Source organism: Macrosteles quadrilineatus, unplaced genomic scaffold (assembly GCF_028750875.1).
Source record: "Macrosteles quadrilineatus isolate MER2022 unplaced genomic scaffold, UCM_ALF_1.0 Scaffold_10__1_contigs__length_6754688, whole genome shotgun sequence".
Lineage (NCBI taxonomy): Eukaryota > Metazoa > Arthropoda > Insecta > Hemiptera > Cicadellidae > Macrosteles > Macrosteles quadrilineatus.
Window position 1 is genome coordinate 595,894 of NW_026542603.1, and position 27,683 is coordinate 623,576.

The 27,683-nt window shown below is 34.8% G+C and overlaps 1 protein-coding gene across 1 annotated transcript in view; it reads left to right on the forward strand.

The window, feature by feature from the left end:
* Positions 1 to 27,683, forward strand: part of LOC129004657 (uncharacterized) — a 124,448-nt gene that overhangs the window by 84,240 nt on the left and 12,525 nt on the right. Inside the window, exons 3-11 of the mRNA XM_054433210.1 lie at positions 4,381 to 4,527; positions 8,576 to 8,676; positions 9,865 to 10,015; positions 10,820 to 10,973; positions 14,881 to 16,046; positions 16,558 to 16,604; positions 16,787 to 16,944; positions 26,713 to 26,785; positions 27,129 to 27,294. Coding sequence (XP_054289185.1) covers positions 4,381 to 4,527; positions 8,576 to 8,676; positions 9,865 to 10,015; positions 10,820 to 10,973; positions 14,881 to 16,046; positions 16,558 to 16,604; positions 16,787 to 16,944; positions 26,713 to 26,785; positions 27,129 to 27,294 — 2,163 coding nt within the window. The remainder of the gene's footprint in view (positions 1 to 4,380; positions 4,528 to 8,575; positions 8,677 to 9,864; positions 10,016 to 10,819; positions 10,974 to 14,880; positions 16,047 to 16,557; positions 16,605 to 16,786; positions 16,945 to 26,712; positions 26,786 to 27,128; positions 27,295 to 27,683) is intronic.

Consider the following 27,683-nt stretch of genomic DNA (forward strand, 5'->3'; position numbering starts at 1 on the left):
TAGAACGACACTATTGATTCTTGTTTTTGTATGGTAATAAAGTTGGTCCCGATATTCAATAATTACAATATAAACAAGGACTATACCGTAATTCCTCGCAGCAAATCTGTTATTCTTCAATCTTTTAGAACAACATCACAATTTCATTTTAAACTTGATTCATGGGCACAGTATTATCGAAGTGAAAGGATCAATATTAATCTAGTTTAAGAAAAAAGCTATGAATAATTTCAGATAAGCGTATATTTTGGCAGCATCTCTCTTCCACACTAAGAGGTTTCACAAAGTTATTTACAGCTTTTGCAGCTTATTGTGCACTCAGTTAAGCATTAAAATCAACTCTAGTTGGATGGAATTTATATTTATGTATTTAAAAAAAAGTTTATTTAAAAGTAATTTCAAAATTTATAATATTATCAAAATTATCAGACTGTTGTCGTTACTAAGCACTATACTATTTGAGGCAAACTACGTGTTGTTTTAATTACATAATATCTTAACTTATATTGATGTCAAACCCAGACTCTTGATTAAACAAGACGAGTCTAACTTTACTGATCAACTCCTTGGATTGATACTTAGATTGATTCTGTCTTAAGTAAAAATACAATGTGACGTACGTGCAAATTGAATATATTATTTGCAGATTACGAAATATATTTACTGCAAATGTACCCTTTAGGATTACTTAAGGGTTTCTAAAGTTGTTTCCCCGTACTTTTTCATCTTTTCTCAATGGTTTTTATTATAATCATTTTCTCCCTGGCTATATCGAATCTTCTTTCTCTGTTTTTACTTTTATGGCAGTCATAAGTTTGTCTGTCAATTACGTGTCTTGGTTCTATATATGAGGTCTCTTGACATTAACTGGGTGTTGTTGATTTGACGTTTTGCTAGTAAGTAAGAACTATATAATTGGTGATTGTTGTTGAGGATAGGGCTTAAAGACAATCCAAAAATTTTCAATCATTTCTACGTGTGCTGCCAAGTTTGAGACATTTTTGCTGGTTTTTACGATTTAAACCAAGATTCTTTTCGCATAAAGACCTAACAAAATATTTTTAAACCTCGCGATCTTTTTATTTTGCATTATATTTACTTAAAAAAAATAAAGGCGCAACAAACACATTCCATCCTGTATTCGTAAAAGAAACGGCAAAGACACCGTACCCATATATGGGTTGAATTATGGCAAAAAGTGACCGTTGATAAAAAAATTGACTTTACAAACATCATAGAACTTGTAGGATTTTAAATGAACAATGTGGCGTATGTGCTTGCATACACATTCGTTTTTTTTAATAAACCTTTAAATTACTATAAATATGGGGATTTCGCAAAGCCTTACTGTGGAAATAATCCTATTAAAATTACCTCAATATTATTTTCTAAATAAAATTGTGTGTAAATTAATATTCATAAATTAGAGATATAAGTTGCCTGGAGCGGAAGAGAATCAATTTTCCATTTTCATTAGTAAACATAAAGGTTGATACTAAAACGTAACGTGTTTATATTAGCATAACGTATTTAAATACCGTATCAGAGATTAGACTCTTTATCCAATATTAGTAGTAATAAACTGCAACGTTTGCGATAAACACTGAATTTGTATATTGTGTAGTTACAGTAATTGATTTGTTAAACAAAGCTATTGACTGAAACATCGTTTTAATTCAAACTGCACTTTGTTAGTGTCAGTTAAACAAAAGTATAAGCACGTACATTTTACTTTTAGCAAAAAGATTTTTGCATTGACATTTTAGTTAGTGATATGTTATGCAATGCATTGCATTTAAAACATGACTTCAACTTTGATCTACTACAAAGGAAACTCTTTCATTGCAGATCATAAGTTGTTTATAACGCAGAGTTGTTGACACCGAAAGGTATAAAACATAGAAATGAACGCTTTTGTGCGTTTATGCGTTATTTTATAAAAGTGAAAATGTTTACAAATTAAATTACAAATAAAACTAGATGGGAAATTAGTTTAAATGTGGCAAGCTCTTTTTAGGTGCATGGAAACTGAATTACCCTTAAACGTTTATAATTTATTAAAACGAAGCTTGAAACTTTTTCATTTACGGAGTCAAACGCTTCCGAAATGTTTGCGCATTTAACTTTGGTCGCTTTTCAGCCATGTTTAGGTTGGATGTAAAGTGAATATTAGTAATTTATTTTACACATATAAAACAAACTTTTTACTTGATTCAAATTGTTATGTCTGTTTAATATTATTTATCACGAAATATTTTTAAATATAATGTAGGATGACTAAATAACTTAAATTTCAACGGCTTAAAAATAGTATTTAAAGTCTATGTACTGGAACATCAAGCTATTTATAAATCATTTAGAATTTATCAAATAATTTTCATTATGGAAAGATCCAACGTAATCAAATTAAAACAATTATATTATTGATAGCATATCAGTCCCTGACGCAAATTTGTCTAAATCAGTGACTTTGTCAAAGTGTTCAGTATTCTCTTTCGGGACCTATTTTATACGTACATTTTAATCCAACAAATTACTTCAGGATTAACATGAGATTAAAATCATATACAAACAAATACGGTGCACCAGCTTTTTGATAAATTACCCAATAAAATATAAAGCAATTATTGTAATTAAAAATTTAAATGTTAGGTACTAATAAGGGAGATGGAAAATATTGTGTCATAGCTTCGAGTAAATAATATTTAAGAGTTCATGCATTCATATAAATATTAAAAAAATGAAATATCTTTTAAATGCATGATTATTGTTTCAGGAAATGGTGACCTTGAAGTATCAATTTATTAAAAATACTACAGGTAAGTGAAACGTTCGTAGCGTACATATTTGGTCTATTTCGTTTTGTCCAAGACTATAATTTGAGATAAGTCTAAGAACTGTATGTCTAAACAATGGCTAAGAACAATACACCAAGGATAATAATATCAAAATTCTATTTGTTTTATACTTAGGTCAGTAACAAAAACATAAATTAAATATGTGCATGTTACAGCTGTTCTTTGGACGGGTTAACTATAAAACGGCTAAACGCGAATACTAAATATCATCATTGGAACGAGCTTTAATATTCTTGGACGTTATAAACATTTTATAAGATTTTTCTCGTAGACATAATCTAACCATTTGATTCTTCACACACCACTCAGTTTACGTCTTTTATGTATGGTTTTATTTTTTTTTTGTCAAATATAAGCTTTGGACATTTTGAGGTAAGTCAAAATTCTAGTAAATAGACCCTTTCTCGAAATGTATCATATTAAACAATTTACATGTACATTATACAGCACGACCATTGTCCTTGGAAACATATATGTGTGAAGGTTATTGTAAAATGAAATCCTCTTTGTACTAATTATAGCCGACAAACTATAATAGTATGGTTAACAGCTAGAATATACGTAAAGTATACAGAGAATTCCCAAAGTACTTGGTTTAGGACTACCTGGAATTTTCATGCTGCTCAAAGTAGTTAACAAGAACAATCGGGCATTGTTAAGGCTTGCATGTTTAATCAAGGCACGTAGAAAGGCCACCATTTAACCATATTGCATCCCTGCATGGACTAAGGGATGCAATTTGATTGACTGGTATTATGATTAATATGATCAATATGATAATTATGTTTTTTTGTTCAGAGAAAAGAGCATTTCAACAATGTATACCAATTATATTCAGCAAAAATTGGTGTATGGTGGAAAACGTATTGCTATAGATTTTTTATACTATTCAATATATTGACTGAACCTAGGCAATATGATTCATAATTGTTTCTTTTTATCTGATCATAATAATTTGGTCAGCAAAATAATCAATTTGATACTTTTGTTCGTGAGTTTTATGTTTTACGTACTCGAATATTCATATAACTCAAACAAATGTAAAATTGTGTTGCTGTGAATGAATAAATGAAAATTCTCAGTATTTATTAAATGGAAATATTCTCTAAATTTGAAAGTTTGTTCTATCATACTGTTATAGATTTTGATAATTTTAATACATAATGTAGCAACATCGACAAGCAAATCATGGATTGACTTTAATAATTTTTCTCTCTCAAAATATTGGACAATAATAATTTAATAAACTACCCGACGGGTTAAAAAATAATCCTGTATCTCTACCTTTTAGCGTTATGTTCTATCTTTTTAGCGGCTATGTTTTTAATCTTTCTATGGTTTATTGCATTTTTATGTCTAACTGAGTGATTACTATTCTTAGAAAACTATGTAACTTATTAAGCTTATTAACTCTGGTTCCTAATAAGTTGAACAATAGTTATGCACTTTATTTTTAACACGGTTAGTCTAAATTAAAATTAAAATTTGATTTCGCGTATTAATTTACTTTTCTAATTCGTAGGGCCAGAGTCAGTAGCGTCGGTGTTGGCAGTAACCAAAAATGGGTTTTTGCCGGCGAGTGCACCAACCAATGTAACAGTCACTGCTGTGGTCTTCAACACCCAAAGGCGATTGCTTCAGTTGAAGATATCTTGGAAAGTTCCACAAGGTACTGTGTTCAATGTACTAATATTTCGGTTATAAAATTAACATTCGGTTACACTTGTTTTTCACATTATGATGACTTACTTGTTTTTGTTAAGAGATGAAATTGATTTATACTTCCAGCGTAATACTGTATTAATCCCATGCATTGTTATAACGGACTTTGCTTGAACCAAAAAGGTATTTGGCAGCAGCTCATTAGTTTCTTACAAATAAGTCGGAAAGGCGAGGCAAGATAGCAATGTCAATATGGTAGCCTTATGTATGATTGCTGTACACAAATGTGTTGTGCTCTTAAAAAATGTTTGTTTGTAGCCAAAAAGTGGGTTGAAACTTGTTGGTCTCTGACATGGTGTTGATACTGACAGTGGTCTGGCATTGTTGGGGCCCTCATTCCCATTCTCATTCTCACTCTCCAGACCGGCACAGGAAAATATAACACAGACTACATTAGCCTGCCTTGCCTTGCTAACAGACAATGTCCAAACACTCCAAGCTTTATTTCTGCACTATAAAGCATTCATTTTTGCGCCAGTTTTCACATCATCCTCACCTGGTAATGATCAAGTACTGCCATAAAGACCTCTGGCTAGCTTATAGCTTAATTTAACCCCGAAACAGTGGAACCTTCTCCGGATCAATGAGGGTACACAGTCTTTAAGAAAGAGAATATGAAAGAAATTAATGATCTAAAAGTAAATATTCTAGGGGATTTATCGTGTAAACTATTTTTTAAGTATTTATTAGTTTTCTATATTTAAGTTATTCCAAACAAGTCAATCAAAATTCATTACCATTATTATTATTATTAAAGTATAAATTACAATTAAATTCAATGTTACAAACTAGTATATGTTATTAAATCAAATTCTTTTATATCATATCACATTGTATCTTAAAAGAATATTTCATTATTAAGATTGGCAACACTGTAAATGCAAGCAGTTTAACTACTCTAAAAATACTCTACTATTAAATCTGAAAAAAAAAAAAACAACATCTGAGACTTTTGTGACTGTGATGAAGATGAAGACAGAATGAACTGAAAGAAGATGTATGAAGAAAGTGTCACTATGAAAAACTAAATTCAAGAAAATCATTATAACCTCATTATATTTAACTTAAAGAAGAATTAACAGAAACAGTAAGGTATTCATAATGTAAATAAAACAAAATACAGTCCACTTGTTCAAAAACTATAACTTTTTTTCTTAAATCTATTTTAGCCACTAAATTAATTCATTTTCAAAACAATTATCAAAATTCCATGACATTATTTGTACTGTAGCCTATATATAGTCTCTTATTTTTGAAACTACTTTAGTAAAAATGATCAAATTCGTAATGAATGAAATAACTTTTTTAAATGAGCGAACAATGTTAAGAAGAACTTCTCAACCGTGGGTGTAAGATAATCGTGAATAATTGTAGGTAAAGGGAATAAAGGGCGTATGCAAATTATTCCCACTGGGTGGAATAATAAGTGAGGATGAGTTTTAATAGCCTAATAAATTTAACCATAGTAAGTAAACTGTTCGAAGAAGAAAGGTTACCACAAAAGATTTCCTCCAAATCTCCATAATAATACAATGTCACTACAACTCTAAAAGTTTCATATTTCAAAATAAAGTTATTAAATGACACATATTTTCAAAAGATGATTTATGAAATAAGTTGATCGTGATAAACATGGTGTAGGTTAAAGTCACATAATTGGGATATGATAATGTAGTAGTAAACCTATAATTAAAACAACAATCGTAATTTGAATAGTTTGAAGTTTAATCATGCTCGATATTTATTTAAGACCCTTTGTTCTTAAATAATGAGTTTCATCCAAGCTTTTATTGAGCTATTGACCCATAATTGCACAGAGGGGAATATTAATATGAATTATATAATAAACAAATTACGTGATAGATGCTGTATGTTCTTATGGCAATAATTTCTCTTCAAAGGCATTAAAAAATACTAATTCAATACATCTAAGTGAATCTCAAGATCAAAACATTAAGTAAATTCCTGATAAAACATTTTAGTTTGATCCATAGTCATAGAACCTTTCGGTTTAATACCATTATTGAATAAAAGTATTACTTGAAAGAAGATTATCAGATTTGTAAGCTAAAAAAGATCCATGTTTGCCAAAAAGAAAAGAATTTACATAACAAATAATGTTAGGCCTATATATATATTCAAATTTATCTTGCAAAACTTTTATACAAATGTTGAAACTGTAATAATCTTATCATATCTTGATTTATAAGCTCTACTCAAAATTAACAAAAAAGTTACCACATTAAAAAACAACATAAAGTGAAAAAATTAAAATAATTCAATTAAATAGTCTATTTGCCTAAGAAGTTCTTATGCAATACCCCTCACCCCCCTAAAACGAGTTGCAAACGAGAACAAATTTACAATCTTGTACAATGAGTTGTAAAACATTATATTAAACTTGTCATCAAAATAAATCTAATAAAATGGAGGGAATATTGACACATTACATTACATTAAAAATGTTTAGTCATCAAAATAAATCTAAGAAAATGGAAGGAATATTGGCAACAACATAAAATAATCTCTTGTTAAAAAATCTGTAGAAATAAATCGTGTCATATATTTATGAGCAATATTACGCCTCCAAGTTCGAGTTATATAAACGGCTAGTGAGTTATATAAACGGCTAGTGAGTTATATAAACGGCTAGTGAGTTATATAAACGGCTAGTGAGTTATATAAACGGCTAGTGAGTTATATAAACGGCTAGTGAGTTCTATAAACGATGGTTCAACCCGGATCGTTTGTAAATTACTATTAAATTGATCGATTCTGTCTGCACTGATTGCTTGCTGTATTTGTCAGCTTCTATAATCAAAGTTAACACTTACATGATTGAGAAGATTCAGTTGATGTCTAACTGTAAAGTATTGAATAAAAATAGATATTGGTTAACAATTGCAATACTAAGTTACAAAATTAAATAATACAGTTTTTATGAAAAGTTAGACTAATATCTTTAACATTTTAAATAGATACGTAATACCATTTTGTCAAATTTTGTATTATTTAGAGACCAGAAATAAAATTAATACTGTATTTATTAATACTGTAGCCCTCAAATCGTGATTGGTTTAATCTGTTTTCTGTTGAAGCTAAAATGAGATTCCTTCGTAGGCAAAGATTTTACTGAGTATGTTTCTACATCTAGATGTCAAAGATGACAAACGAGTTGTAAGAAGTCCGATGTAATTTATCTATGTTAGCGTCTTTTCCACCTTTGCCCTTTACATTATTCGTTTCCATCAGTACCTATAAGAGATATTAAAAATTAATTTTATAATTTTAAAAGATGTGTAACGGTTTAACCAATGGCAATAATCAATACCAGGAAAAACAGGCGATAAAAACGATTGTTTTGATTTTGAAAATTAGTTTTTGGCATTGATAAGTGTATTCAGCTTACAGTGGAAGTGTGTGGTTTTATAAAACTTCCTAGCCAGACCAGACGGTTCTTTATTTGATCATTTTTCAAAAGTGTTCTCTTCACAGAATACGTATTTTATGGGTCAAATCATTGCCGGCGATCAATTTCTAGAATTTCATTTGTAGAAATGTATACAAATAATAATATTGAAGACATTCTGTTTTACATTTTTGTAAAGGATAAAAATTAATATAGGCTAGGCAATTTTGTAATTCATTTGACTATTATTTATGAACTAAAGGATGATTAATATAGTTTCTCCATACTCAATAAAACTGTTTTAGAACCGTCCCTACCTGTATCCAAATTAAATAGATATCTATCCCATTAACATAATAGTGTAAGAAAGGACAAGTTTTAACTAGTTAAACCTAAAAAATGCAACCTCTTATGAGAATTAGGTGCGTACAATGTGAAAGTATGACAGGTATAACAAAAATAAAGGCAATCAAATCTACGGCTTTATTTGACTAAAATATATACAGAAATTAAACTTATACGGTTCTCTAACGACTTGTCATAGTAATAAAGTAAAAGTTAAATAATAACAATTAGTTTTTTTAAGGTGGTAAACATCCACAGAGCTACAATGTCCATGTAGAACCAGACAGTAGAAATCACCCAGCCTGCCAGACCGACCCATACTACAGCCATATTCCTGATAAAGTAAGTAATTTGCCTCATCCCGGGGACAAAGCTTGATTGAATAGTGAACGAAGTGTTTTTGTTTTATTAATAAAACCCTGACTGAGTTATTAATTAAGTTTTGATGCAGAATTATGCGTAATTAGCTCTAAAATGCGACTTTAAAGCCAAAGTCCAACTCATGTATTATGTTTTCGATCTGCACAATAGAAAAAAATCACTAATATAATAAATACATTATGCGCTTGAACGAAATATTGATGCAAAATAAGTGCAGAATTGAATTAATACTTTATGTAGCTGTGTTGATAAACTGTTATCGCTGCAGGATATTAGAAGCCCGCTTAAGGATAGCTGGCTCTGAATTTGGAACATCAAAATAGATAGGTTTTTCTCTGGGAGTATTTTAACGTGAGCTGGGGGTTACCCTCTTTGCTTTATACTTTCTTACAAAAAAATAATGAAAGAAAACCCATAACTGCCATTTTGATGGACACGTTAAGTTGGTGGAGTAAAGTGTGTTGCCTTCTAAATTGGTTCTGTTTTCATAATTTGTATGAAATTCGTCAATATAAAATGTAAAATGTTTACCATCATAATATTATTAGATAGACCATTAACATACACTGACACAGTGCAGCTCTATATAGCTTTAACATAAGTAATATGGAGGTACATGTATTGACTAAGAGTCACTGCAATGAGTGTGATACCTTGTGCATCTTTAATCACTAAGATAAGTCTCATTTGCCTTCGTTATGTATATATTTCTTATACTTCAACTTAATGTACTATTTATTCAATCATGTCTTATATTTATTTCTTGTTACTCCTAGGTATAGTTTTTGCATGTATCCTTGTTGTATTGTTCTTTACTTTAGCATTGTTACTTAGTATAATCAGTCATGATGAGTAACTCATATTGTAATTCAATATTGTAAATTGGTGAAATCCGTTGGCAATAAATAAATAAGCAGCTCCCTTAGCCAGGATCTTGTATTGAAAGCCAATGGTCATAGACAGCTGGATCCAGTTTCGAACAATAAAGAAGCCACTGACTTTCGCTCATTACCAGAACGGTAATGATGAGTCCTGTTTCATATCCGTTTATAGCTTTAAACTATTAACTATAATTTCAGGGTAAGGACTACTCAGCTGTTTGTAAATATGCTTTATATATTGTATAGCCTATTGTTCGTTGTATGACAGGATGCAACAGAATGGAAAGTTCCTGTGGACTTAGGAAGTTCCGTGCCGCATGACAATCTACACATTCTACCCGGATGTCGGTATAAGGTGTCTCTTGAAGCCAATCCTCATGATGGCAAGACAACTGTCGAAGTTCTTTACACGGTTCCAGGTAAAGAAATATGTGTTTCAACTTAAAATAATTAAGTAACAGAAATAAAGACTAAGTAGACAGTTAACGAATCCGGTGATTGTAAAGTTGTGTTACTCTTTAACCATTTAGGCGTACAAAAACGCATCAATATATTAGGTTATTCAATTTTTTAGCTAAATACTTTCAATGAATTGCAAAATTTTATGTTTTGGAGGTCAAAAACGGAAAAATCCAATTCGTAACCGAAAACTCCATAAAACCTCGTTAATAGGGTCATGTAAAATATGATAAGCACCCACTCGATATCAAGCATATCCAAGCGTTGTTAGCAGTGCCGTATTTTGATTGTTTTAGAGTGCACAAATGAGGACTGTAAGTGTTTGTTCATTTCAATGCAAGTAATGTTTGCAAACGTCTTTTTCGTTAGGAAGTGTGGTAAAAATGTATACCAGTTTTAGTTGTTTATGATCGTTTAGGGACAATTTATACTGGCTTCAGTTGTTTCAGAGCGTGTTAAGAAACTTTTTATGAGTTTCTGTTTTTTATTTATTATAATTTTTTTAGATTGTGCTGATAAAGATTGTATCTCTGTTTCTGTTGTTTCAGAGTGTGTTTAGAACTGTCGAATCGGTTTCTATTGTTTAAACTGTGTTGAGAAGGTTTAACCCTGTGTCTGTACATTTCATGGTGTGTAGAGAGTATAATCTGTTTAAGTTGTTTCAGAGTGGGTTTTGAATGTTTGTAACTGTTTCATATTTTTTCAGAGGGTCTGAAGAAGATTTGTATCTAATGCTGTAGTTTACATGTTATTGTTGGTTTCAGAGTGTGTGGAGAAGGTTTGTACCTGTTTTCACGCCGCAGCCCTACCTCAGGCCCTAGTACGAGTGTCTTCTGTTGATGAGACCACAGTTAACATTACCTGGAGACTCATCACTCGCTCTGCCGTGGCTTTTAACATCTCTGCGTTCCTCGTAGGGTATGACTTTCCTCATATATGTAGTGTTATTATCAATCTTCAATAATGAAATCCTTCTACTTACTGATATAGTAAAAATTGAATAAATACCTGCAAACGGTTGTAGCAGAACGGATTAGTGAGAGGATGAGGAATCAAGATGGTTTAAGGACTCAAGGAAAAGCGAGTACTTAGATTACAAATTCAAATTGAATTACAAATTCATTGCCTAGCATTTTGAGTTAAACTTCTATGTATTTAAATACTGTTCACCGTATTAGGAAACTTTTTTACGAGAAAAATAAAATATATACAGTACTACAATGAGTTCGTTTATACGATTGTATAAGTTCCGTTTCAAAAAATACAAAAATAATCACCACTTCCGCACCGTATGGATTTGACAGAACCTACAGATTGTCATATTAATCTTTGGTTCGTCTATCTTTGAGGATAGCTAACGAGTTTATGGAGAATCGATTCTTTGGGAAATACATTGGGATACGTCAATCGACAAGAAATCTTCAAACTTGTTCGTGTGTAGTAAATCAAGGATCAACTCAAGAGTCTTTTCAACATATATTTCATACATGACTAATTACCTTGGTAAAAGGTAAATACGACGAATCATCTATAAACAGTTTAGATAGCTAAATTTGCTAACGCTAAGATAAAGAGCAACTTTTTTGTAAATCGTTAAGTTTCTTTTAGGTGAGGCAATGGCTAAGTATCTTAGCGTGATGGACTTATATCTAGGGTAGTGGTGTTGTAAAATTTCGATACAATAACATAAGATTTAAAATCAAATTTAACAGTACTATACTGGTTCATCCCTTAAACTTTTCAAAATGCTTTCACCATGATACTGATATGAGGCAACTTACAAATTCGTGGTTAAAAAGCTGCCTACCACGAAAAAATGCTTCTTTTTGTTTATTTTTTAAATTATATTAGGCCATTTTGCCCCTGACTTAATGTTACCTTTTTCCTAATATCTATTACCATCAGCCTACAAATAATCACGATCACACAAACTTTCTTAGTAAAAATTAAGTAAGTAAATCGTTTTACGGTCTATTCGTGTAGAAATAAAAGTTCGATAACTTGATGAATTTATTAACATTAATTTTACCTTCTTTCTTGGAAATTTCATTTGCTAAATTAATATTCATGAAATAAAATGCATTAAGGTTTAGTGAATTATTCCATTTCACTGCACGGTTGACGTTGGTAGCGTATTAACTTATGTAAAGTTTTACTGCAGAGTACAGGATTTCTTATTCCTTGGAGAATCTTGATACAGAAATTTAATATCATGTTAGTAATATTCCAATGATGCCCATCTGATATGAGGGAAAATTAAAATCGTTCATGCTTTGCTTATTGACTTTGACATCAAAGTAAATGTGATTTACATTACTCTTTTTCATATTACTTGCCAATGATTTTTACTTGGGTGACGTAATTCTAGACTGGACCCTTAAAAGATAATAACTAAAAAAAATGGTTAATATGTGTCTCTTCATAGTAGTTGTGGTTAGAACTCACCCAGTGATTGTTAATTTTCTTTTAATATGAATTTTTTGGAAGAATAAACATCACTATTTCATATTATGCAGTTATAAACCCTCCATTTTCATAAATCTACATTGGTTTAACTACCTATTGCCACTCTGTTTTGGCAACTATTTTCGGTCCTTTAAGGAAACCATCTAGAAGCCTAAAATGTGTGAACGTTCATCCTTTGAATATAAGGCTCATGGTAATTTATTCTATCCGAAGATATAGATAGAGCTATATAACTTGGTACAAAGGTCCACTAGGAATAAGAAGAACATCTTAAACGTAACCATAGGTTGAAATGCACATCAAGATAAAGGTCTTTGTTAGTGAAATAGAATGCAGCTAACCCAAACTCAAACGGATAACCAGAGTCAAACAATACATCTGCCTAAAGGTTTATTGAATATGCATGCAATACATACCTACCATTGCATGCGCTACCTCTAGGGTGACGACGTGATCGCCGGGAGTTTACGTCTAGATTTCTAGAGTCTAGACGTAAACTCCCGCCGGTCATGTCGTTAAATCTAGGCCTAGGCATGCGTGTTACGTGTTTTTAAATTTTTTATGTATGTAAATTATTTGTGAACTTTGATGACCTTCAGAAGAAGTGATAATGTCCTTGAAAAACCTGAAGATGGCTCCATTATGAGCCGAAACTAGCTGTTACACAACCACTTGGGATTGTCGACATTACAGGTATTTAAACCACTTTAATTGTATCTCGATAATCCGGAGGCTACCCATAAAACAAAATGAATATTTGTTGTGCAACCTCCCATACTAAGTAGAAGTCTTAGTTGTAACTTCTAAAAAAAAAAAAAAAAAAAAAAACTTACACAATTGAATACCATGTAACACGTTGATGACCTACTAAAAAAATATTCTTGTAGATAATTTTTAAAAGGAAATTCCAAAGGCTAAAAGAAGTAAACAAGATCGTAAGCCCAATTTACTGTAAAATACATTTTACCACGTTTATTATATGTAAAATAAATAAATTGCTAAACCATAGAGATATCGACAAATTTGTCTTTTGGAATGAGAAATGTGAAAACTAAACGACTAAAGGAGTTAAATAACAGCTTATGTTGAAGAGTTTATACAGTTGTAAGCCAATGAAAACAAATGTTACTTGGTTCAAAGAGCAAAGCTTGTAATACTCATTAACAGTTACAGCATTGGTATTATTTCTGAACACATTTAGGTCATTAACTAAATTACTTCATTTGATCATTAAAAAAAATACAGGACTTACTGAATAATTTGAGATTTATCAATAAACTGTTAGCTTTGGCCAAGTTTTTCAAAGGACCATAACAATACATTGTAAAAAACGACTGTGTATTTTTACTTAAGGTTATAATATATTAAATGTTTCCTATAGTTAAGGGCATTGTTATAAAATGAAAAAATATAACTTTAAAAATAAATACAACCCAATGTAATCTAATTTGTTGAGCTAATTGGTGGTTTGAGACGTGTTAGAAACGTAAACCAATCAAATGTAACAATGGCATATCCAACAAATCGGAAATTTGAGTTTTCATCAACCTACTGACACTTCTCATTATTGTAGTTATTGTGTTCCCGAAATCAGTAAACTATATTTTATCCATCACGGTTGGAGCAAAGCAAAACAAATTTCCAATTAGATCATTATGTGAGATTTGACTAGTTAAAACGAAAACATAGCGTTTTCTGAAGCCCTCTAATAAATGTGTACGTCTATCGAAAAGTGTTTTTTTCTTTTGTGATTAAAGAATGTGTTCAAAATCCTGCAAGAGGAGTTTTGATATCTCTAATTTCAATCCCAGGAAACAAAGATGTGCCCTGAAACTCTTTGTAACATGTATAAAACGATAAAGTTTCATTATTAACGTTGCTCTTATTTACAGTGAAACACGAACGTTACATGTTCATTACTAAAAAACAGACAAAAACAAGAAATATAAATTCACTTGAACTCTACAGTGCAACTCGTAATAGCTTATTCCCTACATGAGAAATTCGCAAGATAGCCCAAAAATAATAAGATTCCCAGGGAAAATTATGATTTTGTTTATAGATGAAAACCCGTAGAAGTACTGTTAAAACCTCTTTCCTTTTGGAAAATTTATGTTGCTATCTTGAAAATTCAATATCGTTGCCTTGACTCTTCTTGAAGTTTATGTTTTATATTTTTTCTGATTAGAACTCGATAATCCTAGTAAGGCAAGACTGAATGAAAACTCTTAGTGGGGAAAGAGATGACACATTCTTCATTTCATCATATGACTTTACGTCATAAACCTTATTACAATTGATTTTTTACTACATGTAGCATTAATAATGTTTTGATCTAATAATCTTGTCCTTTTCCTAGAGTGGGGAAAGAGATGATGCGTTCATCCAACCTGAAGCCAGTATTCAACACCAGCTGGATGAGTGAGATTCCCGCAAAGCCACTCAGGAGTGTGTACCACTTGTTGCATGAAGTGGTGGGTCCGGGGCATTACATGGCATCTGTCAAGGTGGTGGACTCAAGACAATGTTGGGGATCTGTCGGCAATCATACATTTACTGGTGAGATTACCGCAAAGCCACCCAGGAGTGTGTACCACTTGTTGCATGAAGTGGCGGGTCCGGGGCATTATATGGCTTCTGTCAAGGTGGTGGACTCAAGACAATGTTGGGGATCTGTTGGCAATCATACATTTACTGGTGAGATTCTGGCAAAGCCACCCAGGAGTGTGTACCACTTGTTGCATGAAGTGGCGGGTCCTGGGCATTATATGGCTTCTGTTAAGGTAGTGGACTCAAGACAATGTTGGGGATCTGTTGGAAATCATACATTTACTGGTGAGAGTCCTGCAAAGCCACCCAGGAGTGTGTACCACTTGTTGCATGAAGTGGCGGGTCCGGGGCATTATATGGCTTCTGTCAAGATGGTGGACTCAAGACAATGTTGGGGATCTGTTGGCAATCATACATTTACTGGTGAGATTCCCGTAAAGCCACCCAGGAGTGTGTACCACTTGTTGCATGAAGTGGTGGATCCGGGGCATTATATGGCTTCTGTCAAGGTGGTGGACTCAAGACAATGTTGGGGATCTGTTGGAAATCATACATTTACTGGTGAGAGTCCTGCAAAGCCACCCAGGAGTGTGTACCACTTGTTGCATGAAGTGGCGGGTCCGGGGCATTATATGGCATCTGTCAAGGTGGTGGACTCAAGACAATGTTGGGGATCTGTTGGAAATCATACATTTACTGGTGAGAGTCCTGCAAAGCCACCCAGGAGTGTGTACCACTTGTTGCATGAAGTGGCGGGTCCGGGGCTTTACATGGCTTCTGTCAAGGTAGTGGACTCAAGACAATGTTGGGGATCTGTTGGAAATCATACATTTACTGGTGAGAGTCCTGCAAAGCCACCCAGGAGTGTGTACCACTTGTTGCATAAAGTGGCGGGTACGGGGCATTATATGGCTTCTGTCAAGGTAGTGGACTCAAGGCAATGTTGGGGATCTGTTGGAAATCATACATTTACTGGTGAGAGTCCTGCAAAGCCACCCAGGAGTGTGTACCACTTGTTGCATGAAGTGGCGGGTCCTGGGCATTATATGGCTTCTGTCAAGGTGGTGGACTCAAGACACATGTTGGGGATCTGTTGGCAATCATACATTTACTGGTGAGATTGCGGCAAAGCCACCCAGGAGCCACTTGATACAACCCCCCCCCCACACATCACCCCACACATGGGGGGGGGAGGGGTGGCCCTTGTACCACTTGATACAAGATGTGTTGGGTCTAGGGCATTCTAAATTCGAATTCCTCTATGAGAAGGATCGATTCTTGGCATAGCTGATATTTGTCATTGGGGAGCTACATAATAAATATATCATATTCGTACAGGTATACAACTTTAACTATAGTAGCATTATTAAAGATTTAGAGTAATCTATTCAGACTATTATAATGTATAAGTTTAAGTAAAGCATTATCTTAAATAACAGAATCCACATGTTTGAGGAGGGTTTTAATGCTAAGCAGTTTTCTTTAGTTTCAGAAAACAACGAATTAGCTGTAACTGGATTCACGAAAAATGAGGTAAATAGGTTAAACAGTTTCAAAGCATTGCATGTTATTACGTAATCAATAGATATTGTTGTTTTATCCATGTTTCTAGTTCTGATACATAGACAGCAATGCTGCAATATGTGATTCAATTGCCATTTTCATCCCCATGGTACATAATGTCTTGATTGTCTGAACACTGTAATCCTTTACAGGTAGTGTGGATGACAATGTTGCCAAGTGTGACTGTGGCTCTAGCCTTGTGTGTAGCTCTGGCGAAGATGTGGCAACGCTGCTTTCTCTGGCTCAATCGCCGTCTTCATCCGCAGCCGCCTCACTGGACTGGGATATACAAGCCAATCAGTTTGGATAGGTCAGTTATATCATAACGATGTAGTACTTTAAAATAATAAGACTTGTGAGTTTGAATCAGAGTTAGTGAGAACTAACTAGTGGCCTGTGCCGCCTTTTGCATTTATTTCACGAACTAATTTTTGTTGATAAACGTTGTGATAAATAGTGCTGAGATTTAGAGAAAAAGGATAGTAAACAAGTTATTTTCATTGCTGCGCCGTACAATGGTTCACGTAGAGTCCAGTATGGCTAGATGTCTTTCAAAACATGTATAGTCAATAGATGTATGCTTTCGTTCTAAACATTTTAAAATATAATTAACAGTTTTATGTATTCAGTTGTTCATGATATGATTTTTAATTAAAATTTTACGTAGTAATTCAAACATTTTTGATCCGTCGTAAGATCAAGACAATGTTGGGGATCTGTTGGCAATCATACATTTACTGGTGAGATTACCGCAAAGCCACCCAGGAGTGTGTACCACTTGTTGCATGAAGTGGCGGGTCCGGGGCATTATATGGCTTCTGTCAAGGTTTTGGTGCTACCACAAATAAAGACTGAAGCCTGGTGCTATAGCTTTAAGAATTAGGTTTAATTTCCGTAAATTTCAAAACTTTGTTCTTCTTTGAAGATTAGTTCCAGTTGTGTTCTTAGAAAATAATATTTCAAACATATACAGTATAAAATGTCTTTTTCAGCTTTCCGATCCCTTAGAAACCGAAGAGCAGCCGGCCCTGTTGGCATTATGCGGAAAACCTCAAGCTCGTCGTTGAGTATAATCCATAGCTACTTTTGGATAAGTTGAACACCTGCTTGGCTTAGGGGAAAGAGTTGGTCAAGTGGTTATAGCACGAGAATTCGGTCTCTGAGGTCCCGAGTTTAAATCCCACCAAATCACCCTAAGTGATAACGCCACAACCCCTAGGTCTAGCCTGAAGTAATGTTAAAAACAATCCTGGGCTCGCGCCTAGCATCCTAGGATAGATAAAAACCTGCTTGGCTGAAGGAGTTTTTCTGTCGGCATGGAAGTTGGCCCTCCTTGTCTTGATTCCCAAGATGAAAAGTGCACCAAGGACCCCTCGTCATTCACACCCCCTCCTTTGCATACTCCACACCACCGGCAAAGCGGAGAAGCTAATTCGTGTTAGACTGATCTTTCGTCTCTGCGGGTAGTTTCCCCAGCAGCAGCACAGTTTTAGTTCCGGCCACTTGGCCATTGATGATATATTTGATGATGGTAGTTGAGGCAGTGTGTAGGGTGTGGAATATAATCACTGGTCGCGTGATTATTCTCGCCATTCTTGGCTTGAGGAACGCGTTCAACTCCTCCAGGTGGAGCAATATGCTGCGAGCACACGTTCCGCGTTACCTCCTTACCTCCTGTGAATGATCGAGTCCTACCTTTCCAAACCATGTCTTCCTTTTTGACATAACTAAAGGTCAGCGTTGGATCTCCATCACCTTTGGGACTGCATAAGTATCCTAGGACCGGATCTCTGGAACGTGTAAGACAGTGAACTAAGACTCAAAATTATCTATGAGACCCAACCTAGTAGGCCACGTCAACGACGTAGCGTCTCTGTTGCAGTCAAAGAGGCAGATATAACATTCGGAGTATTGATATTCCGAGTCAACGTATGGATGCAGGTTCACGGCTTGTCACTGGCGGTCGGAGAGACGGAGATCATGGTCCTAACCATGAAGAGGATTCTCACCGTCCTTCCAGTGCAAGTGCAAGGGGACCATGCCCAACTGGAGACCAAGCCATATGCTAAATACCTTGAATTTAGTTTTATGATACATGTAGTCATCAAGATGTCTTTCAGCGAGAAGATCATGCGAACCATTCATAAGGCCACCAAGGGAGTCTCTGGCCTTAGTAGGCTTGTGTCATGCGTCGGCAGTTCCCGCTCCGGCAAACGCCACCTACTGATGTCTGTCGGAAGTCAGTTCTCTTGTAAGGTGCGGAGGTCTGGGCCCATGTGCTGGAGAGGTGTGTCTTCCGTGACCGGCTTTCTCCCGTTTAGCATTGAGGGCCCTTGCAAGTTACTTCTGCCTACAACACGGTCTCCGAGCCTGCTCCCGTCCTGCGAGGGAGCGACAGGTAACCGCAAGAAGACCTGAAGTAAATAGAGAGACTGCTGACAGAGAAGAACGCGACAGCAGTTTCGACCGCTGGCAACGCAAATAGAACGCTGAGACCAGGGGTGTTGGACCACCAGGATCATTCCCAGCATCTGACCATGGGTGGAATGGGAGCATGGTGAGGTTGGGTATTTCGTGACCCAGTTTTTTCGGGTCACGGGTAAATACGGACCGGGTCGGCAGCTCTGACTGTTTGTACTGTCCTGGCATTGGAGACACGACCGAGCACCCCTTCTCCTTTTGTGACAGGCGTCATCACTCCCAAAAACATCGTTTGAGCTATGCTCTAGGGAAAGGGGGACCTGGAACTGTGTTGAGCAGTTCGCCTACTCCAAAATGTGGGCAAAATCCTTAGGAAAACCTTAGAGATAAACTAAAAATAAAAATTTCAGTGGTCTATATAAAAGGCCTAGTCTGAAGGACTGTGCTTAACAGTTCCAGCCGTTCCAGCCGAGATCCATGCAGTGGTCCGAAAGGCAGTGCTCCGAAAGGCACTGGTTCGAAAATCATTTTCGGACTACTGCCTTTCTGAGTACTGCCTTTCGGAGCAGTGCCTGACCATGCTAAATCTGTCGGACCAGTGCCTCATCTTTGTATTATTTTCGAACCACTGCCTCTCGGACCACTGTCTTTCGGAGCAGTGCCTGAGCGTGCAGATTGTTTCGAACCAGTGCCTTAGCAATGCATTCTTTTCTGACCACTGCCTTTCGGAATAACGCCTGGGCTCCAACATTGGTTGAGGGAGGAGCAAGAACCGAAGGCGGAGACCCGTTGTAGGGGAAGGAGGGGTGTGTCAGTGGTGGGCGGAGTCAGAATGCCACGGTCATTGGCGAGACCTTCTCTGGAGGAATAACCCAGCACCACCACGCCATCCCGAGCGCTTCCGAACCATAACGAATATAGCCGAGGTCCGAATATAACGCCTTGTGTCGTCTGCCTGGAACACAGAGCAAAGAATCTTGAATCGGGACAGCGGAATTGAAATCGGAACGAAACGTCGGAGCGATTTCTTCCAATCCAGAGCCTCCTTTGAACACTGATAGAACTAGATTAGTCGTTTAATGATGTTATGTAATTAATTATAAACTATTTGCAGACCAATTATTAAAAGTTAAAGAATCCTATGTAAGCCAAACTAATCCTTTAATCTTCTTCAGTATATATTTATCCTTTTAAAAAATCTCCTGGTAGGCCTAGTGTTTTCTGGAAAAATAAATAGTGAATTTCAATCTACCTATATTTAGGCAACAGTTTTACAGTAATTTTGAAAAAAAAACGTTATAGTTAAATGCAGAAAGCTATGTGGAAATAAATGATATTTTACATGTTCAGACACAATAATAACAAGTAAGTCGATTTTTCGTAAACATACCCCTTATTTTAATTAGGTACTGTTAGTTTTCCTATCCATATAGTATTATCTAAATTTAATTATGCCAGTTGTATAGCTCATTCCGTCTGATGTTAACATTGCTATTATTTTTTTTAGCATCTTCTTAATTGAAATCAATGTGGCCTATCCAAAAACACCAACTTACCTAAGATTAGCAATATCCTATTATTAGAATGCTACGGTAATAACTTATTCTCTTTTGGGAAACTTGCTAAAATTATATCCAAGTGTTGGTATTGATTACTATTTATTAGATCTCGTTCGTTTGTTTTTTAAGATAACAATACATTATAGTTTAATGCTCCTGCTTGAAAAGAAAACTTACAGTTACGTTACCTATAGGAAGGAACTTAGCATTTCATTTATTCCCGTAGGAATTAGATTATACAACACAGTATGAATAATATTGATGATGAATAAGTCTTTTTATTTCGGTTGGTCGCCTACGTTTAATTCCTTTTAAAGACTAATAACTGGAATTATAAGATAGCAAATGAGAGACACCATAACACAATACCTAACCAAATGTCAAAATAAATATTGCAAGTTTAATTCATTATAGGCTACTTTGAATCCTCAGATGAAACTTAATTGGATGCTAGTTTCAATGAGTAAAGCGATTGCTACTGCTACAAGAAAATGAAGTAAACACATCTAAATACATTTTAAAATGTAGGTAGGCCTATTCAATCAAAATTCAACTCCCTTAACATATGTAAAACATAAATAGTTGTTAGGACAAAAAAAAAGTCCTCAAACAATAACAAAATTCGAATGTTAAAGTAAACGCGTAAAGTAAATTGATAAAGTGAATTATAATTAGAAAACTGAGAAGATAGAACAAAATTTGACACTCTCTCTCTTCTAATAGTAAGGGGCTGTCGTCAAGATGCTACCCCGGCAACACGCCACCATCTAGAAAGTCGAAGTGTTGGGTTGACTTGTCCGGCCATTTAAGTGTCATAGCAACAGTATAGTAATTAATTATAATATATAGTACATTGTCGTTCTGTCCGCCAGTAATTTTAATACGGGAATATGTTTGATATCTTCTCAAACCCCTTTGTACTGCCGTTGATTATGGACGCTAACTGACAACAAGTGCATGTAATACACCATATATAAAAAGGGAACGTGATCCACATGATATTATTTCTTTGTACAGAACAGTTACTAAGTTGTTTTTTTTTTTTACTACTACCCTCTGTAGTGTTTCCAACTTAGGTTGGGCGTTTGTGTATTGTTAGTTGTAATGTGTTTTTTTTTCACCTGAAGACGGGATCAGATTCCAGATCCCGAAACGTTGTGTATTGTTTTTTACATTCGTCATGGAAAATGCCCGCAATAAACCTTTGAACAACATTAACTCACCATCACCAACAATGAACTTCAAACAAAGAAAATGGATTTTATTTACGAAGTAATGCCACGACCCTCTTGGAAGTGTTGGGTGGACTTGTAGGTAAGCATTTAAGTGCCATACCGACAGTATTGTCATTAATCATAATCTATTGTACATTTTCGTACTGTCCACCAGTATTTTTAATACGGGATACGCGGTAATGGGAACACCATTACCGGAAAGATACGGAATCCATCCATCGGCCTCGGTGGTGTATTGGATAGCATGTCGGGCTGTAAAATCTGCAGGTACCGGGTTCGAATACCGCTGGCAGCACCAACTTTTTTATCAAAAGTAGTTTTCATATCAGCAAGTTTGGTTGGTTTGGTTAAGTTATGACGGTTTAATTTCATAATTAAAAAATTGTAAGATTAATTTTATAATTTTTCTTAATTTTATAATTAACTAATAGTAAAGTAAAAATTACGCGCTGTGTTCTCTACTACAACACTGTTCACGGAGGAATTTTGAACTAAACTATGACGCCATCGTTGCCTCACTTATACTTCCCGTAAGTCAGACCCCTACATTTAACACTTGACTTATGATCCTGCACAGATGTAGCATAGCATTGACTTTGGAATGGATTAAAATGCTTGCCCACTCAATATTGCAAGCAGATAATTGCATTTGCATTTACGATACCCAACCGGGGACAGTTCTCTTAATCATTTATTTTAATAATTATCTACAGCCGAATCAAAAGCATAAATCTACTAAGGGACATGCAGGTGAAATGTGTGCCGGTGCGGCACCGTAGCGAACGCAATTGGCATTCAAATATTTCAATCTGATGAATAATAAAAGAGCAGCGGTGATTGTACTACGTTACCCCGAGATTGGACGTAGTTCCCTGAAACACCCAAAGGTAGCAGCACTGCCTGGATCAGTAGTAAGTGGCTTGAAGAGAGCCACTTACTACTATGCTACTTTGCCACTTAACCAGAGAGCACAGTGTGCTCTCTGCACTTAACTAATAAGTTGGTTCTATGACATGCAATAGCATTAAAAAGTTATAAGGTTTACCAACAGGGTGCAGCACTATAATCTTTTGGGAGTATCGATCGAGCATCCCCGGGCGGGGACATTACGCATTCCTGTGGATATCCTGGGATATCCCAGGTTGACCATAGGACTACTATGGGATATCTTGCATATCCTGTCACAATATCCGTGGGATGTCCTGAGGAGAAAGTGTGCTGTATGGGTGTGACATCAGTCTCTTTCTTGGGGGAACACCGTTACCGCAACGATATGGAGCTTGGCAATGAGCTTCGGTGGCGTAGTGGGTACCGTACCTGGCTGATAATATTATAGTTGCCGGTTCGAATCACACTATAGTCTATAAACTTTTTATCGAAGATTTAGCTTAGAATCTTAACTGTACATCTTTTGTTGGAATTTAAGGTATTTATAATTTTATTTTACGAACAGAATGATTTTTCTATTAGTAAACCTTCATTAGATTTTTCCTTTATCAGCAAGTTTGGTTAGGTTATAAGACAGTTTAATTTATAATAATTTATAATGATTTTATTTTAGAACAGAACTGTTTTTTTCGATTAGTAAACCTTCTACCGATTTTATGTTGTGGGATTTTTATTCGGAGATTAAACATGTTGTTATGTGTTAACATATTATTTTTGTGATGGTTTTACAGGGCAAACCCTTAGAACTAAAGATACAGACGTCGATAAAAAGATCAAGAAAACAAAATTCAGGAAACTTTCAGAAACATCCAGTTGTGTCACCTTTTTCTGTTTAGATTGTAATAATAAATCATAGGTCGTGTATTCAGCAAAATTAACATAAAATGCATTAGTATGCTACTAATTGCAAATATATTATATACTTGCAGAGTACCCGTCCTTCGTACGGGGTCGGCATATAAATATAAAATTCTTATTGCATTTATACTCAAGCTTTTCGTTCACGGTTTTTTGTTGCTACTTGGTAAAAATTTGCTGTTTTCATAAAAAAATTAAAAATAATAATAGTGCTGCACCCTGTTGGTAAATCTTATACATTTTAATGCTTTTGCATATCATAGAACCAACTTTTTTAGTTGAAACAGCTGAATAAAATCTGTAATTCCCTTTAAATATGAATACTCATAAGGTTAACATGGGGAACTACAGAGCCAATATGGGGCGGAGCCCGAAAGGATTTTTGAGATAAGAATATGCCTATATGTTAATCGGGAATGTGAGCTATTATCATGCCATATTTCAGCCCAATCAATCCAGTGGTTAATGCTTGATTGAACTTCAAACAAACAAACAAACAAATAAACAAACAAACACACAAACTTTCACATTTTTATAATATTAGTAAGATTTTTTAAAACAATATAAATTTAAGAGATATATAATCACTTACTATAGCAAATTTATGATTGGATATTTATGCATAGGCATTTCATGATATTTATTTGGCAACATATCTTAAATTCTATAGAGGTTGCATAACAAATTTGCATTACTCTGCAAATTAATTTGCATTAGAATAATTCCTTCACTAAAAACATTTGCGATTGAAAATATATCCTGGGGAGTATCCCCGATGTCAACTGCCCCTGGTCCTGGTCCTGGTGGTAGCGTAGAATGATTGAGTGAAGTGAGAATGAGAAGTGACTAACCGACACTGTCGTCGCCGCGCCAAAAAGTAGGGGCATGTCAAGAGGTAGGGGGGACGGGAGGCTGCTCCCACTCCACACCTGTATAGCTCCGCCCATTCGCTGCGAGGGGGAACCACGTTTCGAAGCAGTGCCTGACCACGCACATTCTTTCGGACCAGTGCCTGACCCTTGCATTCTTTTCTGACTAGTGACTTTCGGTGTTATAACTTTCGGAGCAGTGCCTGGATGCACATATTGTTTCGGAACAGTGCCTGGATGCACAAAATGTTTCTGACTAGTGACTTTCGGAGTTGTGACTTTCGAACCAGTGCCTTTCGAACTTATGCCGTTCGAAGCAGTGCCTGACCATGTAATTTCTTTCGGACCAGTGCCTTTCGGAGCACTGACTTTCGGACCACTGCCGCGCTCCCTTCCAGCCTAGTCTCCAAGGAGATTTAAGGTTTTTTAGCCGGTAGTTCGGAGACATTGAGCCCGTGGGAGTCCGGCACTACGAGAGGTCATTGAAACCTCCCAGTGTGCGTAAATACGCAATTTTACATCTTCCCTAAAAAATCCGTATTCACTGTGAACTATTTATAAATATCGTTTTATATTTTGCAATGTATTTATTTTTTTTACTTTAATTGTAGTTTTTAAGAACAAAATCAACGTTTAAAATAAGCTTTATATAGCCTACACTTTTAACATGAAAAATGTTTATATCACTAATTACTGAAATAAGACAATTCAAAATTTTGGGTCACATGAGATGTTTCAGAAGACAAATTTGACGTATGCTGCTAATAAAGTTCCACCGACGGAACTTGAATAGTTCCAGTAATAGTTTGATCTCCGGTCAACTTCCAAAGCTTTGATCACTTAAAGTTGATGAGTAGTTGGTTTGATCACAAGTTAAAAGGCTGAATGCGCTGTTGAGCAATCTCCTGCATAACTTCAGCAAACATTCAACAAAGAGCATTTTGATCGGAATTACAAATTGATCGCTAAGTTCAAGTTTCTTAATCACATATCACGCTAACAAACTTTATTACTCCTTGAATAATAGCTGTTATTTGCAGTTTGTAGCGAAACAAGGGATCCAACAATAGTTTGCAGAGTTTCACTCTGGATAAATATGACCATGACGTATTGGCAAAACGTGCTCAACAAATGCTTTTGTTCACAAGCATTAACCAGTTTTAAAAATTTCTCTTTGTTCTAATATAGGAACAAAGACACGGATTTTCTCCAATATAATTTTACTTCAATGGCAAATATAATATTTTTCTTCTTTATCTAACTTCGGGTAATTAACTGTTCTACTTATACAATGGTTATTTTTTGGAAAACTATTTTAATTTATTATATGGACAGTTATTTAAATTATTTACAATTGGTATTTGATTGTATCGGTTCAGTTCAAATTTGATACCCGTAAAGCAAAATTCTTCCTGTGTATGCAGACAATCTTTACTTACCTAAAATTAAAATACTCTTAATGTAGAGAAATGTCCATAAAGTATTTAACAAATATTTTTTCGATAAGCTAATCTGATCAGCTAATAACAATCAGTTTGATTCAACACGTCACACTTTCAAATAATTGCCAATATCAGCAGTCCTTAGTTAGTATTTGATTAACATTCGATAGCCATAATCATTTTGGTGGGATGAGAAATTAAAACTTCCTTTTATAAGTTTTGAAAAATGCATGACAATTATATTTTACTTTAACATTCTTATTTATACCAAGACTTTATTTCAGGAAAAAATCGATTGGGCAATTAGTTTGTAGTTAGACATCAATATTATGTTAATGTTAATACTTAAAATGATATCATGTGATTTTCTTTTGAGACAATAATCTAAATCACTATGTTATTTTCTATTACAAAAGCACAGCTGTGTCGGTTATAACCTGAATATAAATAAAAGATGGACCTGGGTTGGCTGAGATGCCTCGTATAGCTTTAAGATTTTGACAATACCAGCTGTTTTCTTAACCATGATAATTTATTAAAAGCCTGATGATAAATTACAGCTTTATGACTATGCACTGTTATCAAATTAGTCAAATTTGCTACGTAACAGTTATTCATAGTAATAGGAGGATTTATCTTTACTGGCAATATTTAACAAATCTTGTAAAATAATGTGTTTAGAATGTTCATTTAAGATTGTGCAACGGAAATTAAACATATTGTTCTAACATGTTGTTTTGTTTCAGTGGACGATCTGCAAGAGTTACATTTCCGCATCTACATCAGAGAAACATTCTTTATGTAGAAAAGGAAATAGAGGTAAACCTTTTGTTTGGAATGCAGCTTATCTTTTAAATGGTTAATGAAATAATCCATGTAATCATGTATGGTATTGCTTTTATGTAAGAATTGAGCATTCAAGTTATTAAAGATTAACGTAAAATGAAAAAAAAAAAAAACAAACAATGACAGCAATTTTCCAAGAAGTAGTTCTTTCTCCCTAACCACGTCACTAGCCAAGCTCATAATGTAACAGTTTAGATCAACTAGTCAATGCCTTGTGCGAAGCTTGGACTTGTTGTTTCATAAATACGGTTTAGTTCACATGTATTACTTGCCTCCAAAAATTACTCCTTAGGTCCTGTCTCTGTGTTTCCTATAGGAAGCTCGGCAGAAGGGAGAGGCCGATGGATATGAAGTGAGTTATAATCGACTGGCCTTAGGCCGGCAGATCGGCAAAGGAGCCTTCGGCCGAGTGTTCCTGGCCAGAGCTGAGGCCATCGCTGGGGTCGCAGGAAGCTCCATTGTTGCTGTCAAGAAACTTAAACGTAAGTGACGTATACACTTTAGGAAGTGGTACTCAGAAATTGGTAATAGCGTAAATTAAATAAACTATGTTATGAGTCAAAGGCTTACAAACTGTATAAGGGGAAATACTTGTTAGTACAAAACGGAGACTTATCTTAACTTAACTTCAATTTATATACAGGGTGAGTTTTTTAAAGTGATCCAATAGCTAACTTTTTAATTACACGACTTAGCACCACACTTTAAATTTGAAACTTGCTCAATTTTAAGTTTCACTCAAGAATACGATTTCAGATTTTTTCATTGTGGCCGCCATTTTCCAATATGGCAGCCAACTTTAAAATTTCTTATGGAACACCCTGGATATTATTTTGTTTTTAGATTTTACTCTAAAAAATAAAACATTTTT